Genomic DNA, 17,696 nt, shown 5'->3' with positions numbered 1-17,696 from the left:
CTCCGGTTGCAAAGTCCCTGAGATAAGGACCTGGGGGCCGGGGGCAGTGTGGGAGTCGGTTCCCGCCAGGATGGCTGGGGCGCTGAGTTGGGGACCCTGCATCTGGCTCTCCCTCCAGGAGAGACACTCTGCTGTCTCCTTCCTCAGGTCGGGGGTCCTGGGCCACAGACACCTTGTCCCACAAGGTCCTGGTCTTGAGCTCTTCATGATCCACTACACTTGGGCCTGCTCAGGGCCTGTGGGCCCAGGACAGGGTAGAGACCGGGCAGTGAAGCCGGAAAAGGACGAATCAGACTGGCAGTTTGGGGGGCCACTTCCCGTAGCCGCTGTCCCCACAGCCCCGGCCAGGCAGGGGCTGCTCTGGCTGCCGCGGCCTTGGGGCGGGTGGAGCTGTCCGTCCTGGGGGAGCCGAGGGTGCCAGGGAGGGCCGTCCCTGCGCGGGCAGGGGCTTACAGCCAGTCGGGTTAAGGTGAGAACCGCGGCTGGGGGACGTGCGGCGGCAGTGGGGGCGGGGAGCCGCGTCTCCGCGGTGCGTGTGGACGCGGGCCCAGGGCCTGTGCCCACGGCTCTCGGTATTTTTCCACCCGCTCCAGTGCCTAACGGCTTCCCCGGCTGCCGGTCACCCGCCTCCGCTCCCGCCTGTGACCGGGCGCGGCCGGGACCAAGTAGGGGGGGCGAGGCTGGGCCGGGAGGGAAGGGCGGAGTCTCCCCGCCCCGCCCTGTCCGGGTGAGGCCGCGGGTGGCGGGGAGGCTGTGCGCGCGGGGACACGCGGCGCCTGGGTCCCCGCCAGCCCCAGGCCCTCGCTGCTCACGGTCTGACCCTTCACAGCAGCAGGGGACAAGCGCGGGACGCGGCCCGGGGGCCCCGCGGGCCCAGGACTCAGCCCCGCTCTCCTCGCCTCGCTTCCCCGGGGGCATGTGCCGGCGCCCGGGCTGTCCTCCCTGGGGAGGGAGGGGGCGGCAGGAGCCCTTGGAAGGAATCCCTAGGACAAATCTAACCAGAAGAAAACGGAAGTAAAAATTTGTAAGAAGGCGTGCACAGCACCTGAGTAAAGGCAGGATGAGCGCAGCTCAGTCCCCTCCCGGAGGAAAGAACTCTCCAGATTCAGGGCAGCTCCCGGCACGGTTCGGAGAGGTTTGCTCCTGCAGACCCTGCACAGGAGCGTGAACCTCTGACGGTCGGAACAGCCTCGACGGGCCGTAGCGAGGAGCGAGGAGGGACCCCGGGACTGCAGCAACGCGGTATCATCACACGATCCGCGAACGGACCGGCGGGATGGGATCCTGTGACAGAGGTTCTTCCGAGAGCATGAAAAGTTCCTACCGATCAGTAAAAAGAAGTTAAATAGGGAAATTTCCCTTTATAACAGTTACATCTCATAAAAATGGTATGTATATAATAGAAAACCTAAAAATTGAATATAAGAAATCTAAAGAAAATAAAAATTCCCCATCATTCTCAATACCTCCCCCCCCCCAAAAGAAGTTAAATAAAGCTTGGAAAAATGCGTAAAGGGTTCAGGGCAATTCCCACGGGAGCTAACTTAGCTAACTGCTCCTAGACAGCGAGGTCCACTCTTTCCCTCCTGTACCCTCAGCTCTGGGGACCCGGCACGCACACAAATGTCCGTTGACTCTCGTCACTGGTAATCACCGAAATGCACATTGAAACAATTACATGCCACATTTCACGTATCAGACTGGCAAAAATGATAAAATAAAATATGGTGTCTCGGCAAGTGTCCCGTGCCAGCGGGGAGAGTGTGAACCGATAAGTCTTCTGTGGCCTGTGATAGCACAAAACTGAAACGGCACACACGTGCGTCACTTGGGGCTCGCTCAGTAAGCAGGCACTGGTCACAGTGGGCCACTCTCTGGTCCGGAGCCAGCGGACTGGAGGGTAGGTCCCGCGACCCGGGACACACGGTCGGGTGTGAACGGCCACAGTTCACCGACTCTGATGCGGTCTGTATTTCTACAAGCCCGAGTCCCCCGCGCGCAGCCGAGGCGTGGCAGGGCCGCGCAGACCCGCTCCGCGCAGCGCCGGCCTGGGGGAGGGTGGGGGGAGCGCCCCGGGCGATAGATCTTTCCAGAAACCTCCAGTCTCCTCTCTCTTGGGAAAACGAAGCGTGCCCCCTAGCGGGGAGAGAGGGAAGGGACGAAGAAGGGGTCCCGGAGGAGGAGAGAGGGGGGCGGGGGCAGGAAGCCGGAGCAGAGAGACCTCCTGGGCGGGTCGCGCTGTCCCGCGGGGCGACAGGTCCCGAGGCTGCCGGGGCCGCCCGGCTGGGCCGACGACGCCCCAGGTGCCCTCGCTGACCAGGCTCACCGGTGCGCGCGCGGTGCCTCACCTGTGGAGCTCTCGCCTCCCTCCTCTCTCGTTCTTAGCTGCCACCCCCTACCCCCGACCTCTCGGCGTGGCGTCGCAGCCCGCCAGGCCTCGCCTCTGTCAACAGAGACGCCCCTTGTGATGGGGGCTGCCACCCACCCGGACTGTGGCCCCCTGGAAGCAGCCCGGTGCCCGTCTTGCCCACCGTCGCACCTGGTGCCTAGGACATGCCTGGCCCCTGAACGGAGGTTACTGCACCCGGGAGCCACAGCCTACTCCGGAGGACAGCGGGCCGGGACACAGGCAGGTTCGAGGCCGGGGGAGGAACTTTATTAGGCCGGGGAGACGCATATTTACACGGGCCGCGCGGGGACGTTGAGAGAAGCGGGGCGGGGCCGGGGGCCGGCTCAGACGAGCTCCACCTTGGCGTTGGGGTACACGGCCACCACGTCGTAGCCCTCGGGCGGCGTGACCCGCGCCTTGGCGTGGCGCTCGCAGTAGAGCCGCTCGTCCAGGAAGAAGTAGCCGCGCTGCTTGAGGTTCAGGCCGCAGTCGCTGCACATGAAGCACTCGGGGTGGTAGAGCTTGTCCCGCGCCTTGACGATGGTGCCCCTGGTGGCGGGAGCGGAGGGGACAGCGCGGGTGACTGAGGGGTCGCCGGCGCCACGCGGGGCTGGAGGGCGGGGGCGGCGGGCGGTACTCACACGATGCCGCGGCCGCAGCGCGCGCACTCGGGCAGCCCCTGCAGGCCGCTCAGCGGGGCGCCCAGCTTGCCCGCCGCGGGCTTGAGGTTCCGGGGGCCGCCGGGCCCGGGCCGCTCCCCTGCAACCCGAGCGCGGTGGCATGAGCCGGGGGAGGGGTCGGAGCTCCGCCTCCGTGGGGTGTTCGGGTAGGCCCCGCTCCGGCACCGAGCCTGGGGACGGGGCTGACGGGCGCGGGGCGAGGGGCAGGGACGGGGGCGCGCGCGGGGAGGGTCTGCGGACGGTGGCGGGGGCCGCAGAGGTGCAGGTGACTGGCAGGCGGCAGGGGCTGGGGGAGGGGTTCCGGGCGCCGCAGGGAGAAGCCAGGCGGGGGGGTCGGGGGCAGGGGTCTTACCGCCCTCGCCCGCCTCGAGCATGCCCTGCAAGTAGCGGAAGGAGCCCGACTGCTTGGGTTCCGCGGCCGCGGGCTCGGCGGGCTCGCGCAGCATCCGGTACACCTCGGAGCCCAGGTCCACCCTGCAGTCGCGGCTCCGCGGGAGGCCTCTGGCGGGGTCAGCGCTGGGGGAGAGGGAGGAAGCAGGCGCAGGGTTGCACTTCCAGCCTGCGCTCTACCGCTCTACCGTGGGGTGGCCGGGTCTGGGGAGGTTTCATGAGTCCCAATGCAACCAGCTGAGACCCCAGGATCAAGTGTCAGGGGTCAGGATGGGACTCGGTGATATTTAAGGGATAGGAGATTAAGACGGGATCTGGGTGTGGCTTCAAAGGCCAGGACTCTGTACTACCTGGGGGGTGGAGACACGTGCAGAGCGTTCATCTGGGCGGGCAGGGTGGCCTCATGGCTGTCGCCGTTATGAGGGACAGCAAAGCGAGGGGGCTGCCCATGCGGAGATCCCAGGCTTCTTCTGCCGTCTTCCGGCCCTATCCCAGTGCCCGAGGGCCGCCTGCTGGTCGCCGGACTGCCGTCCTGTGAGAGAGAGAGAGGCCTGGGCAGACCCTCTGGCCTCTGGCCATGGCTTGTTCACCCCACCCCCACCAGGTGGTGGATGTCACGGGCTACCTCTGCTCTGCGGTTTCAGGGCTATGGTGCCGGCCAGGGAAGGGGTTTATGGGGAAGGGCTGAGCCGTAGGCCTGGTTCGGCCCCTGCAGAAGTAGAAATGCCCTTGGAAAGTCGGACACAAAACCTGAGCACCTGAGACTCAACCCGGGCCCATGAGCCCAAGACGCCTTTTAAGGCCAGTGCGGCTGCAGCAGAGTGTGTGGCTTCCTGCTCCCTTCCAGGGGGTCCCGGAGCTGAGCCCTCCCACCTGCCCCAGCTGTGCTGGGTACTGGGTCTGTGGCTGGGAACACAGAAAGGTAAGTGACTCCGGTCCTGCAGCCAGGAAGGGTCCTTAATTGTTGTGTGTCCAAGGCCCTTTGGGCAGGCTGAGGCTCAAGAGTGTCGCTGTGGGGTCAGCCTCTTTTGGGCCTGCACTGTACCCCCATTTCCTGCAGGCCCTACAGATGAAGGGCAGAGCCTGGGCCAGGGTTCAAGGTTCCCTGTCCCACGACCCCATGGCCAGCCTGGTGCCCACGGCTGAAACACTTTGGGGAAGAGTGCCCTGAACATGCCCTCAGCTCATAAGGAGAGGGCAGTATCTCTGCGGGTGTGGGTTTGAGTGGGAACTGGGGCATCTTTGTCCCTGCTAGGTCCACAAGCACACCCACCCTGTGTGAACAGGGCATGCAACTCTCACAAGTATGTTTCAGGATACATGCATGAGGACGGCATACATGCACCAGCCAGTCCACCTACATATGACTAGTCATACATATGTTTGGAGCCCTCACTGGACACCGTGGGAATGGCCATGGTGGCCTCCGTGGCTGGGACTGGGCTGGCATCCAGAGCCACTTGATTTTAGGGTGAGTCCTGAGTCCAGGCCATGGCAGGGGTCTCAGCCCCAGCCTGGGAGGGGACATGTGAACCTCTGCTCTGTCGTGTGCACAGAGGGACTGGGTAGGGAGGAGAGGATGCCCACCCCAGCGGGAAAGAACGCAGCTTGCACCCAGGTGGCCTCTGGCGCCACGGCACAGTCGGCCCTGCAGGGCTCTGCCCCACTGTCCCCTGCTTGCTTCAGGACAGGAGCTTGGGGAAGGGGCAGGCCAGCAGCTGCATGGGGGCTCCCTATTTCTTCCACCCCAACAGATAAAGGGGAGGGTCTTGCAGCCCAGGTGGGCCCCCATCAATAGAGCAGCAGCAGCAGCAACAGCAGGAAGACCCCCATCCCCATCGGGCCCAACAAAGGCCCCCGAGAAACCCAAGTACTCGCACACATGTGTCTGTCGGCGGGCAGGCAGGGCTGGCCTCTAATGCGGACCAGATGGGCTGTGGTCGTGGGCTGGGGCCAGGCCTCAGGAGGAAGCTGCGGGGGGGGGGGGGGGGGACTGGGAGGAGGGAGGCCCTCACTCGCCCCCAACCCAGCGGGGTGTGGGAGTCTTGCAGGGCCATCAGCGCACCGCCCCTCCCATGGCCACCCATGCAGCAGCCTCTCTAGGTCTGAACTCAGTGATTAGGACAAAGCGGTGACCTCAGTTTTGGTGAGAGTCCCAGCTCCATCACTCCCTCACTGGGCAAGTCACTTCACCTCTCTGACCCTCAGTTTCTTCATCTGTGAGCTGGGCAATGTGATGGTCTCTGTATTAAGTTCCTTGTGGGGATGAAGTAAGACAGTTGCACACAGAGCACTTGGCAGAGGGCCTGGCACACAGCGATCGGCCATGGGTGAACGGCTGTATGGGAATTCCCGAGCCCTCGTTCCTGGATTTCCCCTCTCCGTGTGGTGCTCCTACCGCACGCTCCCCGCCTCTCCGTGCAGCCCGCTGCTGACTTGTGTGTCAGCCTCAGCGGGTTTTCCAGCAGGATGGGGGTGAGCGCCCGCTTGCTCAGCCCGCACGCAACTAAGATCAGGATCCAGGACACTTAACTTGGGTAGAGGCAGACACTAAGTCCAGATGAGCAAGGGGCATCTCCCAGAGGCTAAATCCCAGCTCCCTACCGGCGGCGTGGAGAGGGCAGCTGCGTGCACGAGGCCTGCCCGCTCCACCTGGCTTGCAGCTACCCCTCACCTGGTTCTGAGCTCTAAGGCCGCCCTCCCCCAGGAAACCTTTCCTCATCGCCACTCTTCCTCCACCCTGGCCCGGGCCAAGTGCCTCCTGTGTTCCCACACGAGGCCTGAGAGGAGGGTCTCCTCTGGCCCCCCAGGGAAGGTGGGCCTGAGCTCCAGTTGGCCCTGTCCCATCCCACTGGGGGATGTGTGCCAGGGGCACCTTGTGCTGGTCCTAGGGCCAACCATGGTCTCCTCCTCCTCTGATGGCACCAGCTAGCTCCCCCGTCCCCTGCCAAACGCCCCTGGCAGGCAGAGGGTGGGAGCAGCGCGGGGACAATGGGCCCTGTGTCTGTGTTAGGGAGGACTCAGCCCGGCAGGGGCGGGATGGGGGTGTTTTTGTCGCCACCCATGGAGCCCATGACCTTTTAAGTACAAAAGTGGGGCAGCAGCTGAGGGGCTGCCCTGTTGCCTGGGGAAAGTCCCTCCCTCTCCAGCCTGGTCTTCCAGGGAGGGAGGGTAAGCAGGGGGTGGGGGAGCTGCTCTGCGGCCCCCAGCCCTGCAGGCCCACTGGCCTGAGCCTCTCCTAGAGAGAGGACCACAGCTGAGCTTCAGATGCCAAGCCCAGGCCCCCCATCCTGTCCATCCTGGCAGTGCCACCTCCCAGGGAAGCCGGGCCTCGCCCGTGAGCTGGGACCTGCACTGGCTGCTCCTTCTGCCTGGCCCGTGTCAAGCGGGCGATTCGTCTGTGCCAACATCTGTCCCCTTCACCCCCGGCCCTAGAGCCTTGGGCCCACAGGGCCACCAAAACTAGCTACTGAGACACAGATGTAGCTTCTCTGTGGTCTGCCCCACCCCCTCGTCCCTCACCCCTGCCCTCTCACTCCTCTGACCCTGCCCTCCCTCCCCCTGGACTTTTCTGTTCGCTGAACCTGTGGTGCACAACTCACCTCGGGGCCTTTGCATGTGCTTCCTGAGCACGCTCCCTCTCCCCACGCCCCTTGGCTTGTCTGCTTCTTCCTAGGCCTTCAGGTCTTGGCTTGGATACCCCCCTCCTCCAGGAAGCCCTCTCTGACCCCTTGTCTGAGTCATGTGCTTACTCTGGGCTCCCCTGGCCCCTAGTTTCCCCTATCCTATAATTTAAAAGTGCCTTTTCCCTGCCGGGATGGGCTCTCCCTGGCATGTGGTCAGCACCTGGATTCAGGGGTGCTGGCCAAGCAAGGTAGGGAACAAAGGTCAGAGCAAAATGGGAGTGGAGTGGGCGGTAGGGAGAAGCCAGGGTAGATCCTTCTCTCTGGATCAGCCAAGCCTCTCCCTGTCCTGGTCCCTTTCCTTCCGTGTTGAGAGAGTGGACAGAAGCAGGCCCAGGAGGCCCTGGTCCCACAGGCTGGGTCCCGTGGTTCTGGCTCCGTCCCAGACCAGCCCAGTCTCCATCCTGCCCAAACTCTTGGCCCACGGATTTCAAGCAGGGTCTGGACGCCTCAGTCTTGCCCACCTGGCTGCCCCTCACGCCCACGGCAAAGCAAGGCCCTAGAGCCTGGAGCAGCCTGGCACCTCTCTCTTGAGAACAGGACCGTGGCTGCGACTCCTGTCCGGCACAGAAGGCGACCTAGCAGACAGGCCTGCAGCCTGGGGTCTGCTCGGTGCGATCACAGCATGGCCAGGGGAGAGCTTCAGGCCTGGATGCGGCACCCGAGGCTGGGACAAGGCACAGGAGTGTCCCATGGCCCGGGGTCACTCCACAGCCTGAAGCTGCTACCAGCCTTTCCCAGCCCGAGCCTGGTGACTTCTGGTCTGGCACCCCTGGGCCACAGAGCAAACTCCAGCTGGTGGGGCAGCCCCAAGCCAAGGCCTAGCCCACCCTGCCCGCCGCAGGCAGCTCTGTCTAGAGTCCAGGACTGCCTAGGTGGAGACAGAGCCACCTGCGAAACACGGGACGGGGCTGGGCGTGGCCCAGAGAAGACTCCTGCCTCAGTCTCTGTCCTGCATCTGAGAGCCACCGTGAGGATAGCCGGTGCAGATGACCCTGTGGGCCAAGCCTGGCCTTTCTGTCCCCAGCTCACTCTGAGCCAGGCCAGGTCAAGCGGAGTCGGCACATACCTGGGCCTCGGGGTCCACGTGGGTCCTGTGTGCCTGGGCCTTGCCGTTGTCAGGGGCACCGGGCCAGCTCCTGCCCTCAGGCCTGTGCGGGAGTTGGGAGGTCAGTTACGTCTGCCCACCACGCCTGCGACCCAGAGGGCAGGCTCTGGGCCCAGGGCCACCAGGCCTGCAGGCAGGACACGGCTCCAGTGCTTTCCCCTGCACCACAGCAGTGGCTGTTGTCACAAGAAGCCACCACCCTAGATCGTCCACCCTCCTGGGGCAAGGCTGTGTGACCTTCCCCACCGGCTGCCCCATCCCTCTCTGGTCTGGTTCCCGGAGAGGCTGCAGCAGGAGCCCCGCAGCTTCCCGCTCTCCCAGCCGCTCCGGGGCCTGCGGAAGCTCAGTTTAAAGAAGCCCAGCTCATGGCAGGGCGAGCCAGGCCTCACACGCCCACGAGCCAGAAGCCCATCCGCTCGTCCCTCAGCATCCCGGCCCCTGGTGGGGCCTGGGGTCAAGCGTCCCTGGGCTCAGGGGGAGGTGGGGGAGGCGCTGGGGGCTGCGAGGCCCCTCCTGCCGCCGCCAGCAGAGAGCAGAGTCACCGCTGATGTCTGCCCAGCCCAGATGGGAAACAGGCCATTAGGAAATTCCTGCTTCGCCATAGAAACCAAAAGCCAAACACCACTCGGGAGGGAGAAAAACATCGTAAACCTGCCATCAGCAGGGCGGGCGGGCGGCCGCTCAGCGCCCCGTGGGAAGGCAGGCGGGCGCGAGGGTGCGAGGACCCGGGGCTGGTGGACGGGTAGGAAGTGCGGCTGCTGAGAACAAAGGGAATAATGTCCCCAACGGTCCCAAGAGGCCCCCTGGGGCCTCCTGAGGTCTCCCCACTGGCCTAGGGGGTCAGAGGGGACCAAGAGCCCAGACCTGTGAGGGCTGCACCAGGCATCAGGCTGGACTGAAGGGCTTGGTCCTGTGCTGACACCTTCCCAGGCCTCCACTTCAAGCTGGCCGGTGGCTCCCTCTGCCCGTCTTTAAACAAAGGGACAGCCAGAGGGTGGGCTGTGCAAAGGCACCTTGGACCACACGTGGTGGGCAACAGGAGCTCTCAGTGGCTCCAGGGCTGGAGTTGGTGACAGGAAGGCCCTGGACGGACAGAACGTGCCCAGGAAGTGTTTAGCTAGGATTGTGGGATGCCTGGCCTCGGGCTCCTGGCAAAATGAGCCCAGTGGGAGGCTGGGCCTTCACCACACTTTCCACTCCGTGGGAGCCTGTGGGGATGGGAGCCGCTGTGCCAGGGGGGCAGGGAGGGAGCTGGTCTGGGTCGGGCCTGGGAGAAGCGGCGGAGCAGCTCACTCCAGCCCGTGTTGTGTGTGCGCAGGGCGTGTCTTGGGCCCAGGCGTAGGTCCTGGCACGGCAGGCAAGAGAGGGAGCAAAGTCAGAGACCTTGCAGGTAGGAGGGCGTCCAGGAGGAGGAGTGTTGGCTCCGAGGGTCAGGGTGGCCCCCACGTCTTAGTCCCCCAGAGTGTGCGTGTGTGAGGGTTAGGGGTGGGGACGCAGGGTGGGACTCGGGTGTCGCTCTGACGGAGCAGGCCGGGCCGCCGTCATCGCTCGATGCCCAGATCACAATTGTCCTTTCCCCTCCCCGAGTGACCAGCTTGACCATGTCAAAGCGATTTCTTCTCCAACACCTCATTTAACCCTCAAACCAACTTAACATAAAACCTAATATCGTCCCCACTTTGCAGATGAGACAGCTGAGGCTCAGCGGGCAGCTCACCTGCTGGTTTCCAAGTTCAGAGCTGGGCCTGGAGCCCCGCCCTGTGAAGCTGGAGGACGTGCTGTCACCTGCTCCAGGGCCCAGGGGCTTTTGGGGGCTGAAATGCCCAGAGTGGAACAGGTCAGTGGACCTCTAGCTCCGCCATGCCTGGCTTGGAACAACTGACCGGGGAGGAAGGAAGGGGACCTCCACCCGCCACCTCCCCTGACGTCATTCTCTCGGGCATCTCCTGACTCAGGCCCCTCTCACCCCACCCCCGCCACGAGGGCCGCGCTTGCTGGGCCACACGGGCTGGAAGCTGGAGGTGAGTCGGGCCCAGGAGCCCGGCCAGGCGGGAAGGCCTCGGGGGCCACTCGCGGGCAGCGCGGTGCTGACGTTCCCATCCAGCCTGGGCGGGGCGAGGACTGCGATCCTGTTTTACGGGAAAGGAAGCCCCGGCTGAGGGCTCAGCGCGGACCTAAATCCCCGAGTCCGGGTGAGGACCAGCTCTGCCCAGCGCCACGGCTGGGCACCCTGGCATGTGCCAGGCGGAGCAGGCAGGGCCCGGGCTCGCAGCTGGGCCCGCTCAGTACCGAGGGCACAGCCGGGGGTCCTGACCCGACCCACAGCGGGACGTGGGCCGGCGCAAACAGGGGCGACCTCAGCCTTTCCGCCATGGTCGAGGGCTCTGAGCCAGCGGGTCTGCTCCCGCCCGGCCGGCCCCAGGCGTGGCTGGCCGCGCTGTGCTCGGAGGAGGCGTCGCCCACACGCTCCCACGGGGGCTCGTGGAAAGTCCCTGTAACAGCGAGGGCGGCAGAGCTGCCCGACTTCCGTGGGGCCGGGTGAGGCGGGGGCCAGGGAGATCCCGCTCAGCCAGGGTCCGGCCAACGGCTCGCCAGAGCCCAGTAAAGCCCAGGGCCTGAGCAAGGCTGGGCGACCCTCGGGTGGGCTTTCCGTGCTAGGACCACCTGGCAGGCACAGCGGGGGCGTGCTGACAGGCTGCACAGGGTCCTCCATGACAGGCTGCACAAGGTCACGCCATGGAAGAAGGCTCTTCCCAAGTCCAGATTTAGCCAGGACGGAGGTGCGGGCCCTGGTGGGGACAGCTGACACAGGGCCGCCGTGGGCTGGTGGGACTGGTCAGCAGCCACACAGAGGGACTGGCGTCTTTAGGGGTGAGAGAGGCCCGAGGTCAAATTTTGCTCCCCACTCCCTCGACGTGTGGCTGCAGGCAGCCCCCAGCCTCCCTGGGCCTCGGCCGTCTCATCTGTAAAGTGGGGCTATGCTAGATTTTGCCTTTCTTAAATTGGTTTGAGGGTTAAACGAGGTGTTGGTCAAGAAACTGCTTTGAAATGGTCACCGGGGGAAGGGAAAGGACTGAAACAGACACCCCGGGGGAGGCTGCTCAGGCTGATTGCAGGTGCCCAAGACACTTGCCACAAGGGCCCGGCACGCTTCCGGCCTCGAGTGAAAAGGGGGCTTCTTCCCTTCCTGAGCTACCCCAGCTCTGAACAGGCCCTGCCAGACCCCCAAGAAAGCCCCACTCCTGGGCTCTGCCTAGCCGGGTGCCCAGGAGCTGAGCGGAGGGTGGTGTGAGGTGCTGGGTGCTGGCCGCCCACACCTGTCCCCTCCCCCCCGCCTCCTCCCAGCCCAGCCTGCGCCGTGCACACCTGCTCACGGAGAGCGTGAGGTGGTCGTGGCAGCCTTTGATTCGGTTCTGCGCCTCCAGGTGTGTCATGAGCTCCGTGCTTTCGCCGTTGATGGCCTGGATCAGGTCCCCTGGGCACAGGGCGGCCAGTGCAGCCTTGCTGCCCGCATGCACCTGCGGGGGACAAGCCGAGGGTTGGCACAGTCATTACGTGGCCTTGCTGCAGGCTCCGCTCTGGACTCCTCCAGCCGCAGCACCCGGCCAGAGCAGCCCTGCTGCCGGCAGGACCGTGGTGGACAAGCCCAGAGGCTGGTGAGGTCCCCACGTGGTCCTGCTGCAGTGCTGGTCCCACCGCAGCACCCGGAGGCCTGGCAGAGTGTGAGGGTACGCGAGCAGGGCTTCCTCTGGGCTGGGACAAGTGCATGTCACTCTTGCAGCCTGACTGTGTGCCCAAGGACATGCAAGGGACACACACACACAGGGACATGTATTCACAGGCATACAGCACACGGACATGTCACAGATACCCTACACGGACAATGTCCCACCCAGCCAGACTGCACAGCAGCCCCTTGACCGTACGTGCAGACCCTAGACCCTGCCTCCTGCGTTCCTGCTCCCACCTCTCACCCCCGCCCACGTTCACCTCCACTCCCCACGCCCTGTCCCGTCAGTCCCGTCAGCTGAGCGTCTGGGCACCCACAGGCACCGCATGTCCCAGCCCCACCCGTCTGCAGATGCTGTTCCCCCTGCCTGGAACACTGTCCCTTTGACGCCCAAACCTCCGACCCTCGGGTCCCGGCACAGAGGCCACTTCCTCCAGGAGCCTGTCCTCTGGGCTCTCACGGGACCCCGTGTGCCCCTGACCTCTCTCGTGGACGCTCATACCGCATCACAGTTAAAATGGGGAGGTCTGAACGTCACCCGCAGGGGAGGCCAGGCCTGCCCGGTTCCAGCGCCAGCCTGCACTCGCACCCGGTCAGGGCCCACCCCCACCTCCCTGGCGGGACGGGCACTCAGGCCACCTCAGTGGCACTGCCGACCCACGGGGTCAAGCAGTGTGCACATCTGGAAACTGTGACCATGCTGGTCGGCTGACGAAGGTCACGTGAGGCGGGTAGAGTTAGACTCACAGAGAGACCCGAGGAAGCAACGGAGGGGCATTCAGGCCACAGGGTCCCCTCGGCCTGTCCCCGCCCCAGCACAGCCTTTAGAAGTAGACGTGAGGCACCCGCACTCCTGCCCAGCCTGGCCAGCCGCACCCAGCCGTAACCAAGAACTGCCTGGGACCTTGTCCCCGTGGGGGGCGCTGGGAGCTCCTGGCAGCCCCACCAGGCTCAGCCAGTTCCCAGTAGTGAGCGGACAAAGCTGAGGTGCTGGCAGCTCCTTGGCTGGAAGCCTGGTGTGGGCACTGCCCAAGCTGACCGGCCCTGGAACAGGCTGCCTCGAGGACTGTTCCTCCTCTGCAGCACCCTCAGCCAGCCGGCCCCCCATCCCTGCTCACTTGTAGGGCCTGGGCACCTGCACAAGTCCTGTTCACTTGGCACCATCCCTCCTCCCCGCGGGGCCCTGCTCCGGGCCCCTCCCCTTGGCGGACACCTGCTCTGCGCCAGGCCTGGGCTCAGCACCTCACCCGTAACTAGCTCACAGCAGCCTCTCAGCCCCCGGGCGGCGCGGAGGCTGTGCTCATCCCTGTGTCACAGGTAAGGAAAGAGAGGCTTGGGGGAAGGACACCTTGCCCTCGTCCCCACCCTGGAGAGGAGTCGTCTTCGGGGGGCGAGGGGGGGCTGGCTAGCTGCAGCATGACTCAGCCAGCACACTGGGTGCATTCAGGCTTCCGTGGGCGGAGGAAGTTTCTTGAAAGCAGGGGTGGCTGGGACGCTGCCAGCTCCAGTTAGCTGGGGGAGTTCTGGCCAGAGAGGGTGTGAGGCCAGGAAACTGTGACTCTCCAGCCACCTTCACATGTATTGTCTCGTTAATCCTCAAGGCAAACCCATTTCCTGGATGAGAAAACTGAGGTCCAGAGAAGGACAGTGTCACTTGTGGACCCTTAATTGATAAATGGCTGACTCAACATGTCAATCCAAGCCAACTGATTCCAAATTCAAACCTATGTTCTTAATCGCTGTGCTCTTCTTCAAAAAGGAGGAAGGGGAGAGGCTGGGCGCAGTGGTTCACGCCTGTAATCCTAGTACTCTGGGAGGCCGAGGTGGGAGGATCACTCGAGGTCAGGAGTTCGAGACCAGCCTGAGCAAGAGCGAGACCCCGTCTCTACTAAAAAAATAGAAAGAAATTATCTGGCCAACTAAAAATATATATAAAAAAAAATTAGCCGGGCATGGTGGCACATGCCTGTAGTCCCAGCTACTCGGGAGGCTGAGGCAGGATTGCTTGAACCCAGGAGTCTGAGGTTGCTGTGAGCTAGGCTGAGGCCACGGTACTCTAGCCTGGGCAACAGAGCAAGACTGTCTCAAAAAAAAAAAAAAAAAAGGAGGAAGGGGAGAGAGAGTGTTGCAGGTGGAGGGACCAGCATGTCTAATGGCTCCTCTGGAGACAAAGCAGAAGGCTTGTGTGGCCCAAGCATGGTGAGTGGGGGGAGAGTGGCAGAGACGAAGTCAGAGGAGAGGCAGGGGCCAGATCTCGCAGGGTCTTGTACGCCCAGGGGGGATGCTGGCATTTCTCCTGGGTGGTTGGGAGCCACGCAGGGTTTTAAGCACGGAAGTCACAGGACAGAGCTGCATTTAGGCCGATCCTTCTAGCTGCTTAAGTGCAGGGTAAACAGAAAGAAGAAAGGGAGGCAGGAGTAGTGAGGTCAGGTGGGAGGCTGGGCATGAACCAGCTCCTCCCCTGTGGCGGCTACGTCCCGGCCCTGCTCCACCCAGCCAGACACTGCGGTGGGCTGGGAGTGCGGTCAGCACCAGGCTCCAGATCGCCTCGTACAGTCACAGGCCTGGACTCCTGTCTCCACGCTCCTTCCCTGGTGCATCACCGTAACCTCTCTGTGCCTCTGTGTCCCCAGCCTGGAGGCCAGAGGGAGTCCGTCCTTCTAAGGGCTGTTGTGAGGCCCAGCTGAGACAATCAGGCTATGTGAAGCCCCCACGGGAGGCTGGATGCCTGGTGGTGCTCATTCCGGGGACAGGTTGCTGGGGGCGGGGGTGGGACCAACACCCGTCAGGGTGGGGCCTGGCCTGCCTCGGTGCTCGGCCAAGGCCGCAGTCCTTCGTTCGTCTGTCGGGAGGGGCCCTGGATGATGATCCCGGGGGATCCCAGGGCTTCGTGGGCTGAGACTGTGAGCCCCCAGCCCTGCTGGGCAGCCAGCCTCCTCCCTGGCCCTGCCTGCGGGGTCCTGAGTCGGGGAGGCCCTGGAAGCGTGGGAGGGGCTGGATTTTGAGCCCCCTCGGTGAAGACACTCCCACGTATTATCAGTCCCTGTGGATCTGCCCGAGGTACCTGCTGGGCAAGCCTCGGCCTGTGCCTCCCCAGCTCCTCGAATCTCCCCAGATCCCACCCGGACCCGGGCTCAGCCGTCCTGGCTCCTTGGGTCTGAGCTGCTGCCGCGTGACTCTGGGGACAAGTGGGGCTCCTCCTGCACACCCCGGCCCAGACTGCCTGCCCGCGGGGGCCTGCGTCCCAGCCAGCTCCAAACAAGGCCGCTGCAGCGGCGGCTGTGACGTGTGGAGGCCTCTCCTCAGCGGCCAGGCGGCCGCGTGGGCAACAGATGTCTCAGCTCCGCGCCGCCTGTGGCCGTCAGCCCCCGCCACCGAGCCTGTCAGCGGCCTCACGCCCGGGGTGCCTGGCCGGCTGGCCCAGAACCCCCACCAGCGCCCTCAGCGGACACACGGCGCGACACGCACAGGCAGACACAGGGCTCGCACACGCACACGCCCAGCCGAGCGGGAGATGAAAGCTCCCGGATGTGCGGCAGGCCCACCTCGCTGGCCCCAGGGACCTGGCGGGGAGGGCAGATGTGGGGCGCCGCCTAGGACAGCTGGGCCTGCCTGTCACCCTGGCCCCCAGAAATGGGATTCCACGATTCCATGCTCCAGCCGGCGTCCACCCCGCCCTGGAACGGGCGAGAAGTCTGAGAGCCCGGCCAGCGGGGCCCAGCCCCCACGGTGAGAGGTGGCGCGGGGTGGGGGAAGGTGGTTCTCGGAGCAGCCTGTGTGGGACCAAGGGGTGGCCCTCTGCTGGTCCCAGGTCACCTCCTCTGCTCCCTCCAGACTGGGAGCCACCAACGGCAGGGCCTGGATTCTTTCCTTTCTGTCCCCTAGGCTGCCCCCCCAGAACAGTGTCTGAGTCCCCTCTTCTGCCCCTCCAGACAAGGGGACCCCAAAGCTGGGCCAGGATCCTGTCTCCCCTAGACTGGGCACCCCTTCCCACAGGGCCCAAGTCCCCTGCTCTGTTCCTCTGTCCTCAGACCAGTCACCCCCAGGGCTGTACCCCTCTTCTTCCTCCTCTGGGGCCAGGCACGGCCCTGGGAAACGTGAGGAGCTGGGCTGAGGCTGCCCTGGACCCTGGCTTTGTGCTGTTTTGGGGGCAAGGGTCTCACAACCTCATAGTCCAGTCTCCCCTTCCCCTGGAAGCCAAAAATTCCTCCTGGTCACGTCCCCTCAGGGGGACCGAGGTCGTGAATGAGGGGCTGACCAAGGCCCAGAGTGGGGAAGTGCATGGACCTTTCTCTTCTCGGGTTGAGAGAGGGCCCTAGACCCCCCTGGTCAGGCAGGTCTGCTGGCAGGGACCCCTGACGGGGGAGGGGCTCTCAGTCATTTTGCCCCAGATCTTCAGGCAGGGCTGTTTCTGGGGGAGTTTCCCAACTTCTGCGGATCTGTCCGGACCCCTGGCCCCTGGCGACTCCCTGTAAGGAGGCGGTGTGCGAACTCTCGGGGACATTGTCCAGGGACCTCGGCGACATTCTCCAGGGACGGGGCAGGCAGGCCCAGCAGGAGGGGAGGGGGCCGGGGCCCTGTCTGGAAGCCGCGTCTACAGCACGCGGGTCACTCGGGCCAACCCTCCGTGTTCCAGCCTCGGACACGTCGGGGATCCGGGTCCCGGGCGGGTCGTGAGGACCCGGGCTCAGACCGGGCCGCCCCGCCACCCGCCGGCCGCGCACTCACCCGCGAGATGGCGAGGGGCGCGCTGAAGTCCCGGCCGCCCACCAGGCGGAAGCCCCAGGGCGAAGGCCCGCGCAGGGTCACGGAGTGCGGCATCGCGGGCGGAGCCGGAGCCGGACACTGAGCAGCCGCCGCCGCCGCCGCCGCCGCCGCCGCCGCCGCCGCCGCCGCCTGGACGCCGCGCCCCGCCCCCCGCCCGCCCGGCCCCCGCCCCCGCCCCCTGCGCGCCGGGATTGGCCCCGCGGCCGGCCCGACCCTCCCACTTCGGGGGCTCCGAGGACCTGCCCCGCAGCCCGGCACCCCCACCCGGTTCTGCGAGACCCCCGGGTTGGGACGGCCCAGATGTCCCGGATCCGGCTCCGGCCCCGGATCTGCGGGACGCGGACCCAAACCCGCTGCGGGAGCTGGAGCACCGGCCCTTTGAAGTGTCCCGTGCAGGCGGCGCCCCAGGCGGGGGAGGGCTGGGGGCGGGGGCGGCCGAGATGGGGGATGGGGCGCGCCTAGCGCGGATGTCCCCTCGCGGTCCGCCAGACAAACCTGCGGCTCATCCCGCGCTGCGAGGAGCCCTCCGACGGAGAGCCCTGGTCTCGGAACCGGGTCTGAGCGGGCCTGAGCCAGGGACACGGACCCAGGACAGCGGCAGCGCCGAGTATGGGGGTGGAAACAGAAAGGTCCCCAAACTAGTCTGGGTAGGGCAGGAAGGCTGTCTGGAGGAGGTGACCCTGACTTGTGTCTGGAAGCGGCATGCTTTGTCTTCCCAGGTGTTCCTGCTTCCCCAGGACGCTCACCCTCCTCCTGCCGCCAGCCCCTCCCGGCCCCCTCCCGTCCTCTTCTGCCGGGAGCTTTGTGTCCCCAGGAAGGAGCAGCGAGTGGGGCGTGGGCGTGGTGTGGAGGGAGGGGAAATGTGCGCCGCGCTTTACTCGGGGCCCTTCTCTCCCCAAGGTCTTCCCTCCACTCCCAACCATTGTTCTCCAGGTTGTGCAGGGACCGT

At 65.2% G+C, this 17,696-nt stretch overlaps 1 protein-coding gene across 2 annotated transcripts; it reads right to left on the bottom strand.

Annotated features, from left to right (window-relative positions):
• Positions 1 to 2,669: 2,669 nt before the first annotated feature.
• On the bottom strand, positions 2,670 to 16,801 carry PDLIM4 (PDZ and LIM domain 4). Of its 2 annotated transcripts, XM_069484033.1 has the most exons (7): positions 16,709 to 16,801; positions 11,617 to 11,768; positions 8,212 to 8,293; positions 3,810 to 3,991; positions 3,422 to 3,585; positions 3,031 to 3,148; positions 2,670 to 2,938 (listed from the first exon to the last, which is right to left on the bottom strand). In XM_069484033.1, the coding sequence occupies exons 1-7, from the start codon at positions 16,799 to 16,801 to the stop codon at positions 2,734 to 2,736; spliced, it is 996 nt and encodes a 331-aa protein (XP_069340134.1). In that variant the 3' UTR covers positions 2,670 to 2,733. The 2 variants fall into 2 exon arrangements, with proteins under 2 accessions (XP_069340134.1, XP_069340135.1); XM_069484034.1 differs by lacking the exon at positions 3,031 to 3,148 and having other exon boundaries at positions 2,812 to 2,938.
• Between the last annotated feature and the right edge of the window lie 895 nt (positions 16,802 to 17,696).

This window comes from Eulemur rufifrons, chromosome 10 (genome assembly GCF_041146395.1).
Source record: "Eulemur rufifrons isolate Redbay chromosome 10, OSU_ERuf_1, whole genome shotgun sequence".
In the NCBI taxonomy this organism is placed as follows: Eukaryota; Metazoa; Chordata; class Mammalia; order Primates; family Lemuridae; genus Eulemur; species Eulemur rufifrons.
The sequence above is the reverse complement of the archived record's forward strand: the minus strand, read 5'-3'. Positions and strand labels throughout refer to the sequence as shown.